The 15,911-nt window shown below is 38.1% G+C and overlaps 1 protein-coding gene across 1 annotated transcript; it reads left to right on the plus strand.

The window, feature by feature from the left end:
- Nucleotides 1-422: 422 nt before the first annotated feature.
- On the plus strand, nt 423-12,296 carry LOC113032328 (cathepsin S-like). Its single transcript, XM_026185194.1, has 8 exons — nt 423-529; nt 4,658-4,773; nt 4,895-5,017; nt 6,506-6,658; nt 7,587-7,811; nt 9,227-9,392; nt 9,577-9,679; nt 11,146-12,296. The coding sequence occupies exons 1-8, from the start codon at nt 511-513 to the stop codon at nt 11,243-11,245; spliced, it is 1,005 nt and encodes a 334-aa protein (XP_026040979.1). The 5' UTR covers nt 423-510; the 3' UTR covers nt 11,246-12,296.
- The last annotated feature ends 3,615 nt before the right edge of the window (nt 12,297-15,911 follow it).

The following is a 15,911-nucleotide window of genomic DNA, read 5'->3' on the forward strand; positions in this document are numbered from 1 at the left end:
GTTTATTCTGAACTTTAATCTTGCCTCTGTCATACTAATATAAAACAGAAACACAACTCTCAGTCTAATAAGAAGCTAAACTAAAACATAAAATAATAACGAGGAAACCCCAATCTGGAAATAAACCCAACTACACTGAACTAAAGATAAATAACTTAATAAATTAAAACTAAAAAAAACTTGATTGCTCATAGGGTGTAATGAAAAGGCTAAATGTGGGAAGTAAGACACTTTTAATGTGCATAAAATGCTGAGTGTGTGTACTTGTCATACTTTCCGAAAGTGTGCAATTGTGTGGTTCAATTTTTGAGAAAACCTCTGAATAAGTGTTTTTTTGTTTACCTTCTGTTTCATATCTTATGCGTTCAACTATTCCTTTCCTGCACTGTGAGGAAAACGGTGTAGCTTTTACTTTCGAAAGAGGAAGAACTGCGAGAGAACATGTGACACTTCGTTCTTAAATAATAGCAACAAGGAAACGCAGTCAGACTGAATTTCCGCGCAGCAAAGATGAGTCCGACTAATCAAGGCAAGTGAAACACTTTCCAGTAATACTTTAACAGCTTTAGTAGAAATATTAATCGCTGGTAAAACAAAAAGGCGGACATCGTCCCATAAAAAGCTTCATAATTTAGTTTACTTTCGTTTTTGTAGCTTTCAAAGACTTTTCTTTGTTCAGGCTGCAGGTGTGTTCAACGATAAAAAATACATTGTAACCTTGTTATAATGTCATGACAGTGAAGTAAAGTGTTTCTATAATGTTTAATAATTGTAAAAAATAAAAAAGAAAGAAAGAAAGAAATTGTCCAAACACACTCGGTGTATGTTTAGTATATTCTTATGTAATTACACCATAGAAATGAAGGCTGTGTTGTACAACTACGCTGTAGCATTTGTTTAGTAAAACAATTTAAAAGTAATATAAAACCGGAATTCTTCGTTTTTGTATTTGTATTTATGAAACTGACAACAAAGCGAAGCGGAAAAAAGAGCCAGTCAAAGTCACTTTTGGGTAAAACTCCAAGTACAAACGGAGTAGATGGCTTACTTAAATTGCTTTAAATCGCATACATTAGTATGAGAAGCCTGATGAGTTATAAATTCTCGTTAAAAAATATTATATATATCATATTAAATTAAGGTTATACACTGAGGGTATTGTATGTACCGGTATTGTTTGAAGAGGGTCCTCTTCCCAGTTGAGAACTGTACCAGGTATAAGAGGTGGAGCTTCATATTCATCGCTGTACTTTTTGCGTTTTCATAAGTTTCACTTCAGGTCTTGTGACTGTGGAGTCATTTTGAAAACTTGCACAGCCTTAAATATGTGGATGTGATACTTGAGACTCATCTTAACACAGTGACCCTAAAGACACAGTGATCTGTGCAAAAAGTTGTTTTTTTTTAAAGTGACTTTTGCTATTAGTGATGAGAATTCCGGCTCTTTTTAGAGAACCGGCTCTTTCGGCTCGCCTCACTAAAAAAAAAAAAACCCGGCTCTTTCAGCTCCCAATCGATTCTTCAGGTTGTTTTGTTGCTTTAATTCATTTATTATCAACAACAATATAAAATCATGCACAAAAGAAATTAGTAATTAAAAAAACAACAACGTGGTTTTATTTATTTATATATTTACATATAAATATAAATGGTGGTCCTTGGAGACAAAGCTTGTACAAACTCCAAAAAGCATGTAAAAACTCTGAAGCATTTACAAACTCCAAAACACATTTCTAGCGTTAACTGAACTTCCAAAACAGAGATATCTAGATCACTTAAATTACACAATTGAAAGCATATGTGTATTGTTTGTGTATTTATACACAAGCACTCATATATAGTCAAATAATTTGAAAAAAAATGTTCATTTACCTGTTGCACACCAAATCCAGTCGTTGGTACTTCTTGGCATGTGTAGGTAACAAAAGCTCAACACTGTGCCTAGCATCCTGGAGCACTTCTGTTGTGTTTTGAGTTTGCACGTGTTTTGGGGCCACCGTAAATATACTTTTGTTTATTCACTCCACATAAAATGTAATCAATAAATCATATAATACAAAAGAACAACTATTTACATTTCAACTTTTAACTATTTAAACTTTCAGCTTTAAAGTGAAACAACACAAAACACCGCAAACCACAACACAATTAAATCTAGATTAAAATATGCAAAACAAAAAGATCCACATTCTCTGTCATATAGGTCTGCATGAATAAACTTTCTGAATCCTTTATCATCCACAACTGAAAATTGTGGATGGTTACTATACCTTTCCAGTGTTGGGCAAGTTACTTTGAAAAAGTAATTAATTATAGTTACTAGTTACTTCTTCAAAAAAGTAACTGAGTTAGTAACTGAGTTACAATATTCTCAAAGTAATTAAATACTTGAAAAGTAACTATTGCATTACTTAAAAAAAACAAAAAAACAAAAAAAAAACATATAACCCTCTGGGGTCCAGGGTATAATTGGCCATTTTTTTAACTACTTTTGATTTTCCCTCCACATTTCACCTTTAAAAACGATTTACTTTACCTTGTTTGGTATCATCCTTTTCAGCACAACCTCATGTGTCTGAATTTACAGTTATGTTTTCATTTTGACATACTGTATTAACACAATTGATCTAAAATCAGACAAAGAACATAAAATCAGAGAAGAAAAAGTTATATTTTTTAACAATCGCAAACATGTTTAATGAATCATATTTCATAACTTTAAATGGAAATATAAATTGTCAATTTTAAAATCCTATGCACAAGTTTTGCAAACAACAAAGTTATTTGCATCCATTTACCTTTTACATTGATTTTTTTAAATAACCATTTCAAACTATTTACAGAACAATCAGCTGTTCTGCATTCAATAAGATGCCACACAAATTATTTGTGCCATTCCAAAAAAAAAAAACAGTCGCCTCATTGTTCTGACACACAACACAAAACTATCCACAACACTACACACTAACTACACCAGACAACACATTAACTACACACCCCAAACACGCTAAACGTCACTAATCTCTCACATCTCAAAACTCCCTCTCTCTCTCTCTCTCTCTCTCTCTCTCTCTATCTATCTCTCTATCTCTCTCTCTCCGCGTCACTCCTAAAACTTCCCCTATTTTTTGTTTTGTTTTTTTATTTTTTGCTCATAAGCAGAGCGTGCTTGCTAGCGCTGTCCTTAGACAGTAAACGTGACGAAACTATTGAGGAAAAAACACACGTATATATTGTTTATCATGACTCTGGTTTTACATGGCCTATCAACACAATTTAAAAACTGGTATATATCACCTTGTTGCTTTGTCTTTAAGTGGCCGTGTGATTGGCTTACCACGACTACTTTATTCTTCCTCAGTCAAACAGCAGCACTCATGCCATTGTTTTGCCCCCTTAGCTCCAGGTGTTGTGCTAGACAGTGATCATGATTACCGTCCGCGGGAGCGTGCGCAGCTGCTTAAAGCTGTATCGCCCAGATTACTTACAGCTGCTTCCGTGCAACTGATATAAGATGCGTTAAGCTGAACACAGCTTCAACCGTCTGTTTGTTGAAAAATAGTAACAGACCGCATTTTCTTGTTAGTAACTGTAACGGCGTTGTAACGATAGGAACAGTAATTAGTTAGATTACTCGTTACTGAAAAAAGTAACGCCGTTACTTGTAGCGCCGTTATTCCCATCACTGTACCTTTCTGATGTGACGTTGTTGTCCTTGGCTCTCTTGCCCTCCCGCTCTGTTCCTGTGCTACTGCGAGTTTAACTACCGCCCCTCCCCCCTCTGCTCAGCGCAAGCACAAGGCTCGCATGCGGAGTGAAGCGGAAAAACAGTGCGAGAGAAAGGGTGAGAGAAAGAAAAGAAAAACACGCCTTGCCTCGTTCACTTCAAAGAGTCGGCTCAAAGAGCAATTTCGTTCGCGAATGACACATCACTATTTGCTATGTAGATGAGGCCAATGAGCCACCTTGGTATAAAACCCCTGAAGACAACATCAGCACCAATTACAGCCTGGTAACATGCTTGAACTCTGAGTTCAAACAGCAGTTTTCAGTGGAATCACTTTAATGTCTACAGTTTTGTATATTTCATCTTAGTCATTGTAAGAAAACTTTCCAAACACTCTCCCTTTTTGTATTTTGAGACCTTTTTGTTGATTCTAGTACATGCTGATATGTTTATGCCCTGTTTCTGAGACGCAGAGGTGACCTAGATCAGTTTGGTTTAGATTTATTGCCAGCAATCTGATAACAAGTGACGTAAACCAATATTTACAAGTGTGTTTTGTCCCCATTCTGAGAATTAGAGACAGTAAAATTGTGAAAAAAATGCCTTTTCATTTGGGAAAAATAACCATGGATGTATCTAGAAAAATAATTGTGGCCTCTTTTGACCCTTTAGAGTTACTAAACGCCTATCTCCATCTTTTTGTTGTTTTCTTTTTGTTAGTATGTAAAACAGCACTGAAAATATTTTGGCCTGTGTCGTGCCAGAGTCTCTATGTGTGGTTTTTATGAAACTAAGGTCTGTTTCTTACTGGAAACCAGAACTTTCTGCCAGGCAGGTTGTTTTCTCAGTGTGTTAGTGAGCATCAGTCTCATCAAAGGTCAGGTGACATCCTGTCTTCTCGTGTCATCGTCTATGTTTGTGTGTTTGCAGGCCTGCTGTTGCTGCTCATCTCCCTGTGTGCCGGGGCAGCAGCCATGTTTGAATCCACACTGGACGCACACTGGGAGCTGTGGAAGAAGACACATGGGAAGAGCTACAAAAAAGATGTATGTGACAAAAAGTAGTAGTAATAAATATTTTTTTGTGTTATATATGTACAAACTCTGCACAAGGCTTATAATTAACTTATACGGCATTTTCACCTCATCTGCTCTTTCTTTATGTGAGGTGGAGGATGCTCACCGCCGCAAGCTGTGGGAGAATAACCTGAAGATGATTACCGTGCACAACCTGGAGGCCTCAATGGGACTTCACACCTATGAACTGGGCATGAATCACATGGGAGACCTGGTGAGACACTCTCTTGCTTCATTAATGCTTTTGACTTATGATATTTTTTATTCATTAATGGTGATTGTATTAATGATGTTGAAAAGGTCAACAGAATTAAAGCTGATCTGTCTTAAAGAGTAGCTATGAATAGATAACAGATTACTGGCACTTCATGTTTCTGGTTTCCCTATTTTTGTTTTCTGAGTTCCCCTTTCTCTGTCTTTATGTTCCGTGTCAGTTTTCATGTTTCAGTGTCTTCATATTTTGTATTTAGTGTCTTTTGGGTGCTTTATCAATTAATGCAGGCTAGATACCTCTAACAAAAACAAATACAAGTCAAGCAGGCTAATATTAAACATATGTTGGGGCACACATGTATAGTTTCACATTGCTAATTTTATCTCAGGTCTCTTAATTTATTCAGTTAGCATTCATAACATTTCAATATGCTGTGGTAACACTTAAACTGAGTTTAAAAAAAACTATCAAATATTCAAAAAATAAATTATGGTACCTTTGCTTTGACTTTCTGCAGAATGTAAATTAGCAACATTAACTGGTAAAGCACCAAGCTTTACCTTTAACCCTTTGGCTCTTCTAACCTTTCTTTCCTGATTAGCTGCAGAGTTTTGGTTCTGGCCTTTGAGACTTGACTGGAGTAATGAGGTGATTTCTCCTCTTAGCTCAAATAATCATCAGGCTGACTAGGATCTATTCTCCACTCAAGACCCTACAGTATATTCCTGAGCTAACTTAATGAATAACCAAAGCACTCAGACTGCATACTGGAATCTCAACCGTTGTCTGGTCAGTGACCTGCTTCACCTTAGTCTTTGTTGGAGAATGTTTTTGAGCATTCAGACAGAACTGAGTCCATTCTGTTTATTTATTGACTTCATCTATACCAAAAGAAACAAATGTGATTCCTGAGAGGAATCAGATTTGAAAAGGACAGACACAGATTACTGTATATAAAGTGGACAGTGAAACATGTTTACCTTTTTTAACACATTGGTTTTATTTTGCATACTGTCAAGAGTGTTATCAGGGCATTTTTTTAATATGTGCTCATGAAAATCTGAAATGGTAGTTATTTGTTTACATATGATCTCGTGCAACAGCAGGAGCAGCAAACTGAAACTGTTCTCTTTTTTGACTGCTCTCTCCATTCAATCAATATTAAAAAGGCTCTTATTGTCCTGGAGAGGTTATCCGCAATCAACAAATAATTCGTTTGAGGGAAAAAAATATTTTAAAATGTTCCCAGTCTTTGGGAACATATAAAATGATTGTAGCAAAAATCAACAAAAACTTAAATAATAATATAGCATTTTCATGAATTAAAAATGTCAAGTGTTTTTTATTATTTAATTGAAAGCGACATCAAAAAACTGTCAAAATAATCCTACATCCATTAAATGAACTGGAATTTCCGCATTCAGACAGAAAAGGCTGATTGTAACAGATATTTGTGTCTCATTCCATAATTTGTGTTCTTCCTCATAGACAGAAGAAGAGATCCTGCAGTCTTTTGCAACTCTCAAACCTCCGACTGGCATCCAGAGGGCGCCATCTCCCTTTGCAGGGGCATCAGGTTCTGGCATACCAGACACTGTGGACTGGAGAGAGAAGGGTTATGTCACCAGTGTCAAGATGCAGGTAAAAAAAAAGAGGTCATTTATATCAGGGTTTGTGTATTAGTGCTGCTGAGAAGAATCAGTTCATGTTTGCACGAGAAGAATTTCACCATATCCACTTTTACTACTACGAAGAAGATGACTGCCTCTCGTTTACTGAACCCTGAAAGTTCTCTGGGGTTTTTTTGTTTGTTATTTTTTTTATGTTTTTTCATAGTTTTACATCCCAAAAAAGGTGTAACACTGTTGAAAAAAAACAAAAACAGAACGCAATAATTTGCAAATCTCATAAACCTGTACTGTATTCACACTAGAACATAGCAATCATCACTGTTTTAAAGCAGTGCATATTTATTTATTTATATTTTTGCATTTTTTATATGATATGATAAGATTATAAAATAAATCATGTATGTTAGAAAACAGGATATTGAGATGTTCAAAGTCTTTACAATTTTATGTTGAGGAACATTCTTCTAAAAATATTTCACAGTTCATATAAGCAGTTTTTGGTGAAAAAAATTGGTGAACCCCTGACAGTCTTTACTTCTGACAAACTCTGCCTCTCTAAGATGTTTTTAATGCCCAATCATGTTACTGACCTGTTGCCAGTAACCTTATTATTTGAAAAGTATTCTTCCAGCTGTTTCTTTGTAGCCTTCCCAGCCTTTGGTTGTCAGTGGCCTAAATTTTTTGAGACAACGTTTGCTAACATGAAATGTAGAATGAGCTAATATCTGACATGAAATAGTATGAAATAGTTTTTATGTTCTACTATAAATGAAATATTGGATTTGAAAATCATTGCATTCTGTTTGTATTTACATTTTACACAGCGGTCCAATATTTTTGGAATTGGAGTTATAAAAAGTGCTTCTATGCTCTTAAAGTGGACATTTAGAGGAAGACTTAAGAATATGAGCATGACATTTTATTTTTTTTTTATTCAGGGTGCTTGTGGAGCTTGCTGGGCCTTCAGTGTTGCAGGGGCCCTGGAAGGTCAGTTAGCCAAGACAACAGGAAAGCTGGTGGATCTCAGTCCCCAAAACCTGGTGGATTGTTCTGGCAAATATGGTAACGAAGGCTGCAACGGAGGCTACATAGACCGAGCTTTCCAATATGTCATCGACAACCACGGAATTGACTCTGATGCTTCATACCCATATACAGGACATGTAAGTAAACATACATGCATGTGTGACCTCATGTGCACACTTCTGTGCTAAAAGAACATTCAGCACTTATTTAAGTGATAATTCCAAGGCAAAAACAAAATCTCAGTTAAAATAGTAATTCATCACAATCCCTGTCACCCTCCTTTCATTAATCAGCCATCTCCAGGTTAGTAGGGACAAATATAATTAATACAAATATTAAACATGTGAGAAGCAAGTACCCCTAAGAAAGGTACTTTCCTCAGCATCTCTACACACCGCTCCCCGGACACTGTATTGGTGGTTGCTTCACTGAGTGAATGATTAAATGCAGTGGACTAATTTCCAATGGGATTAATAAAGTGTATCTCCTTCTTCGTTAACAGAAGGTCAAATATCAAAATTCATTATTTACAACAAAAATGGAGTAGACAGTAGCAAAGTTATTTTTTGCTCATAAAGATAAACATAAACTAGGATTATATTATGATTATATAAAGAAAAACATGTCTTAGTTTAAAATGTGTGTAGAAATAAAAACAATTTGTAACTTTTAATTAAGAAATGTTATGTTTTTAATAAAATCCTAATATAATCCTAGTTTATACCGTCTTTATATTATATTCAATTAATAACAGAGTTTAAATAATTTGAAATCAGTATATTCTGTTCCAACAAGCCAACTTTTACAAAACTTTTACAAAAATTTAAACATAGGACTCTAACACAAGCTTTACAAAACCCTGTATGAGACACCTAGGTGGGTGTATAAACACCAGCAAGAAGTTGAGTCCGATCCTTCAGGCTGTAGACAGCAACACTCACACTTGTCTGTGGTCAGCTGTTAACGTCTCTTTGGAGCAACAATAAATTAATCGGAGCGGACAACATGTTTGTCCTCCAGGCTTTATGTAGTTCGCTGTTGTTTGTGTGGAGGAGGCCAGTTCTGAGACGATTCAACAGACTGTTCCAGCCTCGCGGGGGTGGCAATGTTTTTAATTTAGCCAAAAGAAAATTTAAAAAAAAAAAACGAAAAAACAAAAACAAAACAAGAACTTTGTAATGTGAAATACTCAGTGACTATCCTTACCAAAAATATCAAGCATGGAAATTATGACAATATCTATGTAGTTTGCAACAGTCGTTAGGTTTATTTTTGTCCTGAAGTGCAAATTATGACACCACTGACTTATTCCTTTGAGAAGTGAGATGCAGTCCAATCAATGGAGAGCCTACAAGACTAAAGGAGTGATTTTAACTGAGTTCAAAAACCTAGTTAATGAATATATTTTCAATTTGTTGGTGCCCCTCCCAATTCTGCCTTAGGGCAGCCCTGTATGTTGTAAAACAAGAATATTTTTAGATTTTTTTTTAATGTGTATGAAGTTCTTTCCTGACTGCATCAGATCCTTTAACATTTTGTCCTTTAACTTCAGGATGATCAGTGCCACTACAACCCAGCAACCCGTGCTGCCAACTGCTCCAGTTACCAGTGTCTGCCTGAAGGGGACGAGAACGCTCTGAAGCAGAGTCTTGCTACCATTGGACCCATTTCAGTGGGAATTGATGCTAGGCGGCCCACGTTTATTTTATATAGGAGTGGTAAGATACACCTCATCAGATGCAAAGTAAATGGAAAAACAGTTTTAAAATGTTTGGAGGATGAAGGAGGTTTTTTTTTTGTTTTTTTTAGAAGACAAATTTGAGTTCAGTTTTCCTGGAAATTATTATTTATGGCTGCTTAGAAATTTTTAATCAGATTGATCATTTCTTCTTATAATTTCAGGAGTGTATAATGACCCATCATGCACTCAGAATGTGAATCACGCTGTGTTAGCTGTGGGCTACGGCACTCTGAATGGACAAGACTACTGGCTCATAAAGAACAGGTGAGACATTTTCACTGATTTCTCTTGAATCTGGCTTTTATATACAAAGTGATTTCATGGACAGGGCCTTTATTGTCTTCCACCATCTGTTCACTAATGTGGTGCATACTGGAGGACTCTAGAAGACAAATAAGAAGTGAAAGAGAGAAGTCAGGCTTTTTAAAAAAGTACATATCATCAACACGCAAAAACTGACCTGGCCTGGGAATACCAAGGTTTTCCCAGGCCAGCCGAGAGATATAATCTCTCCAGAGTGTCCTGGGTCTGCCCCAGGGCCTCCTCCCAGTGGGACATGCCCCGAACACCTCACCCAGGGGGGCACCCAGGTAGCGTCCTTGTCAGATGCCCGAACCACCTCGACTGGCTCCTTTTGTTGTGGAGGAGCAGCGGCTCTACTCTGAGCCCCTCCCGGATGGCTGAACTTCTCATCCTATAAGAGGGAGGCTAGCCACCCTTCGGAGGAAGCCCATTTCTGCCTCTTTTATCTCGTTCTTTCGGTCACTGCCCACATCTAGTGACCATAGGTGAGGGTAGGGACGTAGACTGACCAGCAAATTGAGAGCTTTGCTTTTACACTCAGCTCTCTCTTTACCACAACAGACCGATACAGCGTCCGCATCACTCAGCCGCAGCACCAATCCATCTGTCCATCTCCCACTCCCTTTTCCCATCAGTCGTGAACAAGTACTTGAACTCCTCCACTTGGGGCAAGAACTTGTCCCTGACCCGGAGTGGGCACTCCACCCTTTTCCTGGCTGAGGACCATTGCCTCAGATTTGGAGGTGCTGATTCTCATTCCCAAAGCTTCACACTCAGCTGCGAACCATTCCAAGGCGAGCTGGAGGCCATCACCCGATGAAGCCAACAGAACCACATCATCTGCGAAAAGCAGAGATGACATTCTGAGACCACCCAAGTGAAAGCCCTCTGCCACTTGGGTACGCCTAGGAATTCTGTCCATAAAAATTATGAAAAGAATAGGTGACTAAGGGCTGCCCTGGCAAAGCCCATCACCCACCAGGAACAAGTCCAACTTATTGGACTTTGCAGACCAAGAGCTGGTCAAGTGTTCCACGACCAGGACAAAAAAATGCATTGTTCCTCCTGTATCTGAGGTTCGACTAATGGACACATCCATTCATATGACATCCCTGTCCTTTGTTAATACTTAAACATAAACTATACTGAGTTAGATGTAAAAGTAGGAAGAAAGACAGTTTTGTTAATGTTTATTCAAAGATGAAAAAACAAATGTACCAGCTGCTGAAGTCATTTCATTTTTAGAATTCATATGAACAAGCATTTAATCATCCACTGGACCTGGTTTTATCTTCTTTTGTTTTCTTTTTTTAATAAAAACGTCAAAAAAACAAGATAAGAATGATTTAATACATCAATAACAAAATGTGAAGTTTTAAAACATTTAATTACATTTATCTGATAATTCATTATTTTGTACTCTCCAGCTGGGGAACTTCCTTCGGAGATCAGGGATACATCCGGATGGCACGCAACCAGAATGATCAGTGTGGCATTGCTCTGGATGCCTGCTACCCCGTCATGTAACTGCAGAGGGAACTGAAATGAATCTCTTGCAAAATGAATATAAATGAATATATCATTTATGACTTTTTTTATTAAGTCTTCAAAAACTACAGCTTCAAACTAACACTTTTTGGTGCTTCTCTTGAAAAATTATATCTTGAGGAGGAATCATTATCACTGACTTTATTTGGCGTGTGACATTGTGGAAATGCTAATGTGTGTATCTCTGTGTGTGAGTACACACATTTTTGGTATACCCGCTTATCAAAGTTCAAACTACTTTTCTCCTTGAAAGGTAAGGTTCAGCAATTGCTTTAAAAGATTTGATTTTTCACAAGTTAAAGAAAAATATTTATCCCCCAATGTTTACTTTGGTTAGCATTAACTACTAAATCAGGGGGTTACCAGAAGTATAGACATTTGTTCAAGGTTACAAGGTTTAATTAAAAATCTTTCTATATCTGTGGTAAAAAGTTGTGAATGTACTGGATGTTTAGCGCTGGACTACTGTATATTTTATGACATGAGTGAGATTAAGATTAAATTCACAACACAACATGTACTGCTGCTTTGTTGTTGACACTTATATTATGTAATCAGACTCAATGTAAAAATAAAACATTTTCCAAAAATCTGGTTCCTTATTCACAAAATAATGAACACGGAATTATAATATTTAACTTTAAGGGTGTCATGGTGCTGTGTCTGTTACTGCGTTTATGTCTTTGGACTTTTGGCCTTGTTTTCTTACGATGGTAGCGGTTTATGTTTCTTAGCCCTTTTCTGGTATTACTTAGTTTCCTGGTTTAATCATTTAGATTTCTGGTTCTTAATTACTTTTAGTTAGTTCTGTTTCGTTCCCTCTCTTTTGCCTTTGTGTATCTTTATTGTGTGAGTTTGTCCCTTCGTCCCTCGTCAGATCCTCATCATGTTCATCATCCGTCATGTTTCAAGTCTCAGGTTTCCTTGTTTCTGGTACCTTGTGTTTAGTTTTTGTTGATTTAATCTTAGTCTCCCTTTTGCTTTGGTTGTATTTTGTGCAGTCAAAAATAAAAAGCTCACTTTCATTTTTGACTGCAGTCCTCCTTACTCTGCAATTGGGTCCACACTCCCCACACAGTCTGCCATCACAGACCTGACAAAAGGGGGATATGTATTTATGTAAACATGCCTGGGATGTTGAGGGTTTTAACTGGTTGAGTACTAAAATGTGCATGTTATACAGCATTTTCGTTAAACAAAAAGGACGTTTAAAAGGAAGCCTTGGTTTCGTAAGTGTGTTTTCTTGTTTTTGGACAAAATAAAAAATAAATCAGATTTCAGAGCAGCTATTGGTGTTGGCCTTTAAAACCCACATATCTTTCCTGCTAACATCTTGAACAAGGTCAGAATAAAGTCAACAGACTGCAGTGTTGGGTTACAAATGAGTCATTTTTATTTTTTTTAGTGCAACATCACAACAAACAATTTTCACATGAGGTATTCAAAGGGATTTTCTTTAGTTGTTGATACAAAATGTCCCACCATGATTGACGTTTAAAGTTTTGTATATCTTTTTTTAAAGCCTTTGGTTGGTTAGCCACATTCATTAGTAAGTCTAACACATGGACAAGAATGGCACAATAAAGCATGGTGGGTCGAGTCCAAGCTGGGGAAAGTCAGACTCAGTCAGATATTTCCCTCAGCTCTTTCCCGTTTAAAGCTTTTTGTATGGATCTTATTAATTCCTACTTACAACAGTGGGATTGAACAGTATTTCAACTACACTAAACATTTTGAAAAAAAAACAGGTGGGAGGGGTGGCTTACAAATGTGGAAAAATAGCTTCTGTCTCCTCTGATCTTTTTTTTTATGTTAGGATGAGTGCTTGATTTGGGGGTTTTTTTTTCTATTACAGCAATTCGCATAATTCTAGCTTTTGGAAAACAAGGAACAGGCAACGTTGATTACAGCAAGATCCTCCTTGCTTGGATTGTCACCTCCTTCTTTTTTGGTCTTGAGAATGATTTTATTTATATACAGAACATGGATCAATGGGACACTAGCATACTCGACTTGAGCTTTGGCTGGACAGGGGGTTCCTTCAGCCCCTTCACAGATTGATTCCAGCACATTTGGTTTGAAGAAGTAAAAGGCATGAAGAAGAAGAGACGGATGAACAGACAAGATAGATAGATAGATAGACAGACACCCTGACAGAATGGATTCTTTGGTTAAGGAACATTTTTGCCACACAACATCTCACACAGTTGAGGTAGATGGGTAAAGTCTTCATGTACGCACACGGGAGAAGACAGGGACAGAGGGGGAGACACTGGGGTCAAAAGACTTTCATCTGAAGACACTGCTTCATGTCAGTTTCTCAGTTCCAGCTCAACATAATACTGATTTATGCAACATAAATAACCAGCACACGGAACCCCACTGGTGCTTTTTTGAATCCTCTGAGTGCTACGGTAGCTCTGATGAGGAACTGCTAAAACTACCTACATTACATAATGATTCAGCAGTTACTCATTGATCTTTGGTTGTTTTTTCGTTCAAACGTTATCAAAAACAGTACTTTTTTGGTCTTTTTAAATTTTTTATTCTGAAAGTATATGTCAACTTTCAGTTCTGCTATTTCATTATTAACGCGCTCCTAAGAATTGCTCTGCAATGGCCTCGGCTGCCAGGCTTGTCTCAGGGTCAAGTTTCTAGAAAAGTCACTAGGGGGTGCCGCAGGCTAAAATGGCAATGCGGATCACCTGCAGCAGCCAACTGGATTCACTCCTCCCTCCCGCCTACCCTCTGTACAGAAAGGGAAGAGCTTCCCTGCTTGACACGGAGCAGAGGGTGGCTCAATACAAAAAGCACTGTCTCCATTTTAGACTCGCAGTCAGAGAGACAAAGAAAAACCTGAAAGGTGTCACCTCAGCTTTGATACAATGACAGCAGTGGGCAGAGATCAGCAGAAGAGCCTTCAAGCTCTTTTATTTTTAATTTTTTCACCGCTGTACAGACACAGCCACACAACCCCACTGCCACCCCCCGTAGCTCTCAGCATGCTTACAATTGTTGCTCATTAAAGTTTAATTCAGCTCTATGCCCCACTACTCCAACACCTCCTGTTCCTCAAACAACCCCCCCTCCTACTTCTCCGCACACACTGCTACCACCATCCTCATTCTGGACGATTCAGCCTCCTCTCTGATCTCCCCCCACCCCTTTTTGAATGCCCCCTAAAGCCCACAGGTCTGGCCAAGAGCAGACCCCAGACCAGATACCCAGAGAGGAGACGGGATGAAAAAAGCCTCCCCTTTGAAGTCCACGAAAAAGTCGATGGCCTCTTTCATGACCACCCGTCTTTCAAGTGCACGCTGTGAAGGGGGCCCCGGCAATCCGCCTCTTACAACGTTAAAGACAGAGAAAGGGAGAGAAAATGAGACAGGGAAAGAGTCAATGTTGAAAACGGCAAATCTAGCTTTGCCACACTTGGGCAGCATTTAGTCGAGAGTGAGAAAATTAAATCTTAGGTGACTTCTCCTGATTTCAGCACCCACTACTCAGAATGGAAAATCCAGGTAAGGAAGGAGGACCTAGAACAAATGCCAAAACTCCAAATGATTTGGAAAGATCCATGAAGCTCTTACAGGGTCAGGGACAAGCCCCACAAGCCTTACAACAAAATCTAAGACTTCTCAAACACTGAACTTTGGATGGCAGAGGGCATAGGTCATAAAACTAAAGAATCTTACAAAAGAAATTAAAGATTCCCAGAAAACGAGAATGGGAAAAACCTTCAAAAGACCTTAAAAACCACGGGTACATAAATCCAATTCCCCGGAAGATGAGGAACACCCTTTAAGAATCACATTGGACAGCAAACAAACCCAGAAAAAAACTCCAGTATCTCAATTCAAGTTGAGGAAAACACGGGAGGAGTCAGGAGTGAACCCTACTAAACGTCTTGGAACTGAGACAACTAGCAGAAGCCTTTGCGTGTGGTGGACGGTGAGATCACACTGAGAAGGACATAGACAGTAGTGTCTGCACTGCACTGGGGAAGGGGTTAGGTGAGGGAGATTGGGCGGGGTGGGGGGTCATAACCATGCATTTCCCCAGGCAGATGCACAGTACGCATGTTTGCGCGTGACCCCGAAGGACTTACGCAACATTAGACAGTGCTTTAAGTGGGTCCCCAGACACATTACGCACTCTGCCAGATGGCATTGGTCTGAACACAACTTTACAAGCAACTTGTGAGCCTATGGGATGCCACATCATCTTTGTTATTATTGTTATTGTCATTATTGGTAGTATTATTAATTATAAATATTATCACAACATTCAAACAAGCTTTGGCCTTGGCGTTAAGAGCTGACAGCAGAGACATTTGCAAGAGTAAAGAATTCCCCATAATTCTACAACAAAACAAAGAAAACAAAAAGGGCCAGGCCTTAAAGATAGAGAGATACTTAACATCACTGGGTGGGTCGGGCTGGATCCGGGTGGATCGGGTACTGGGTTTAGGGATTCAGGCCGTACATTCAGGGAGGCAATGTTAATCTTTGGTATTACGATGGGATTCTACAGCTAAAAGTGCCCATCACAAAAAGTTTTCAGTTTCACACAGACATACAGAGCATTGTTAAATAAATACTTACAGTATATAGATAGCATAAATAAATAAATAACCAAATAAATA

Source organism: Astatotilapia calliptera, chromosome 11 (assembly GCF_900246225.1).
Source record: "Astatotilapia calliptera chromosome 11, fAstCal1.2, whole genome shotgun sequence".
Taxonomy (NCBI): Eukaryota; Metazoa; Chordata; class Actinopteri; order Cichliformes; family Cichlidae; genus Astatotilapia; species Astatotilapia calliptera.

What these genes read in the sequence shown, in the direction of transcription:
- LOC113032328 (XM_026185194.1), top strand. An exon ending in GTTTATTTTATATAGGAGTG is followed by an intron (nt 9,393 to 9,576) that starts GTAAGATACACC and finishes TTATAATTTCAG; the next exon opens with GAGTGTATAATGACCCATCA. An exon ending in TACTGGCTCATAAAGAACAG is followed by an intron (nt 9,680 to 11,145) that starts GTGAGACATTTT and finishes TGTACTCTCCAG; the next exon opens with CTGGGGAACTTCCTTCGGAG.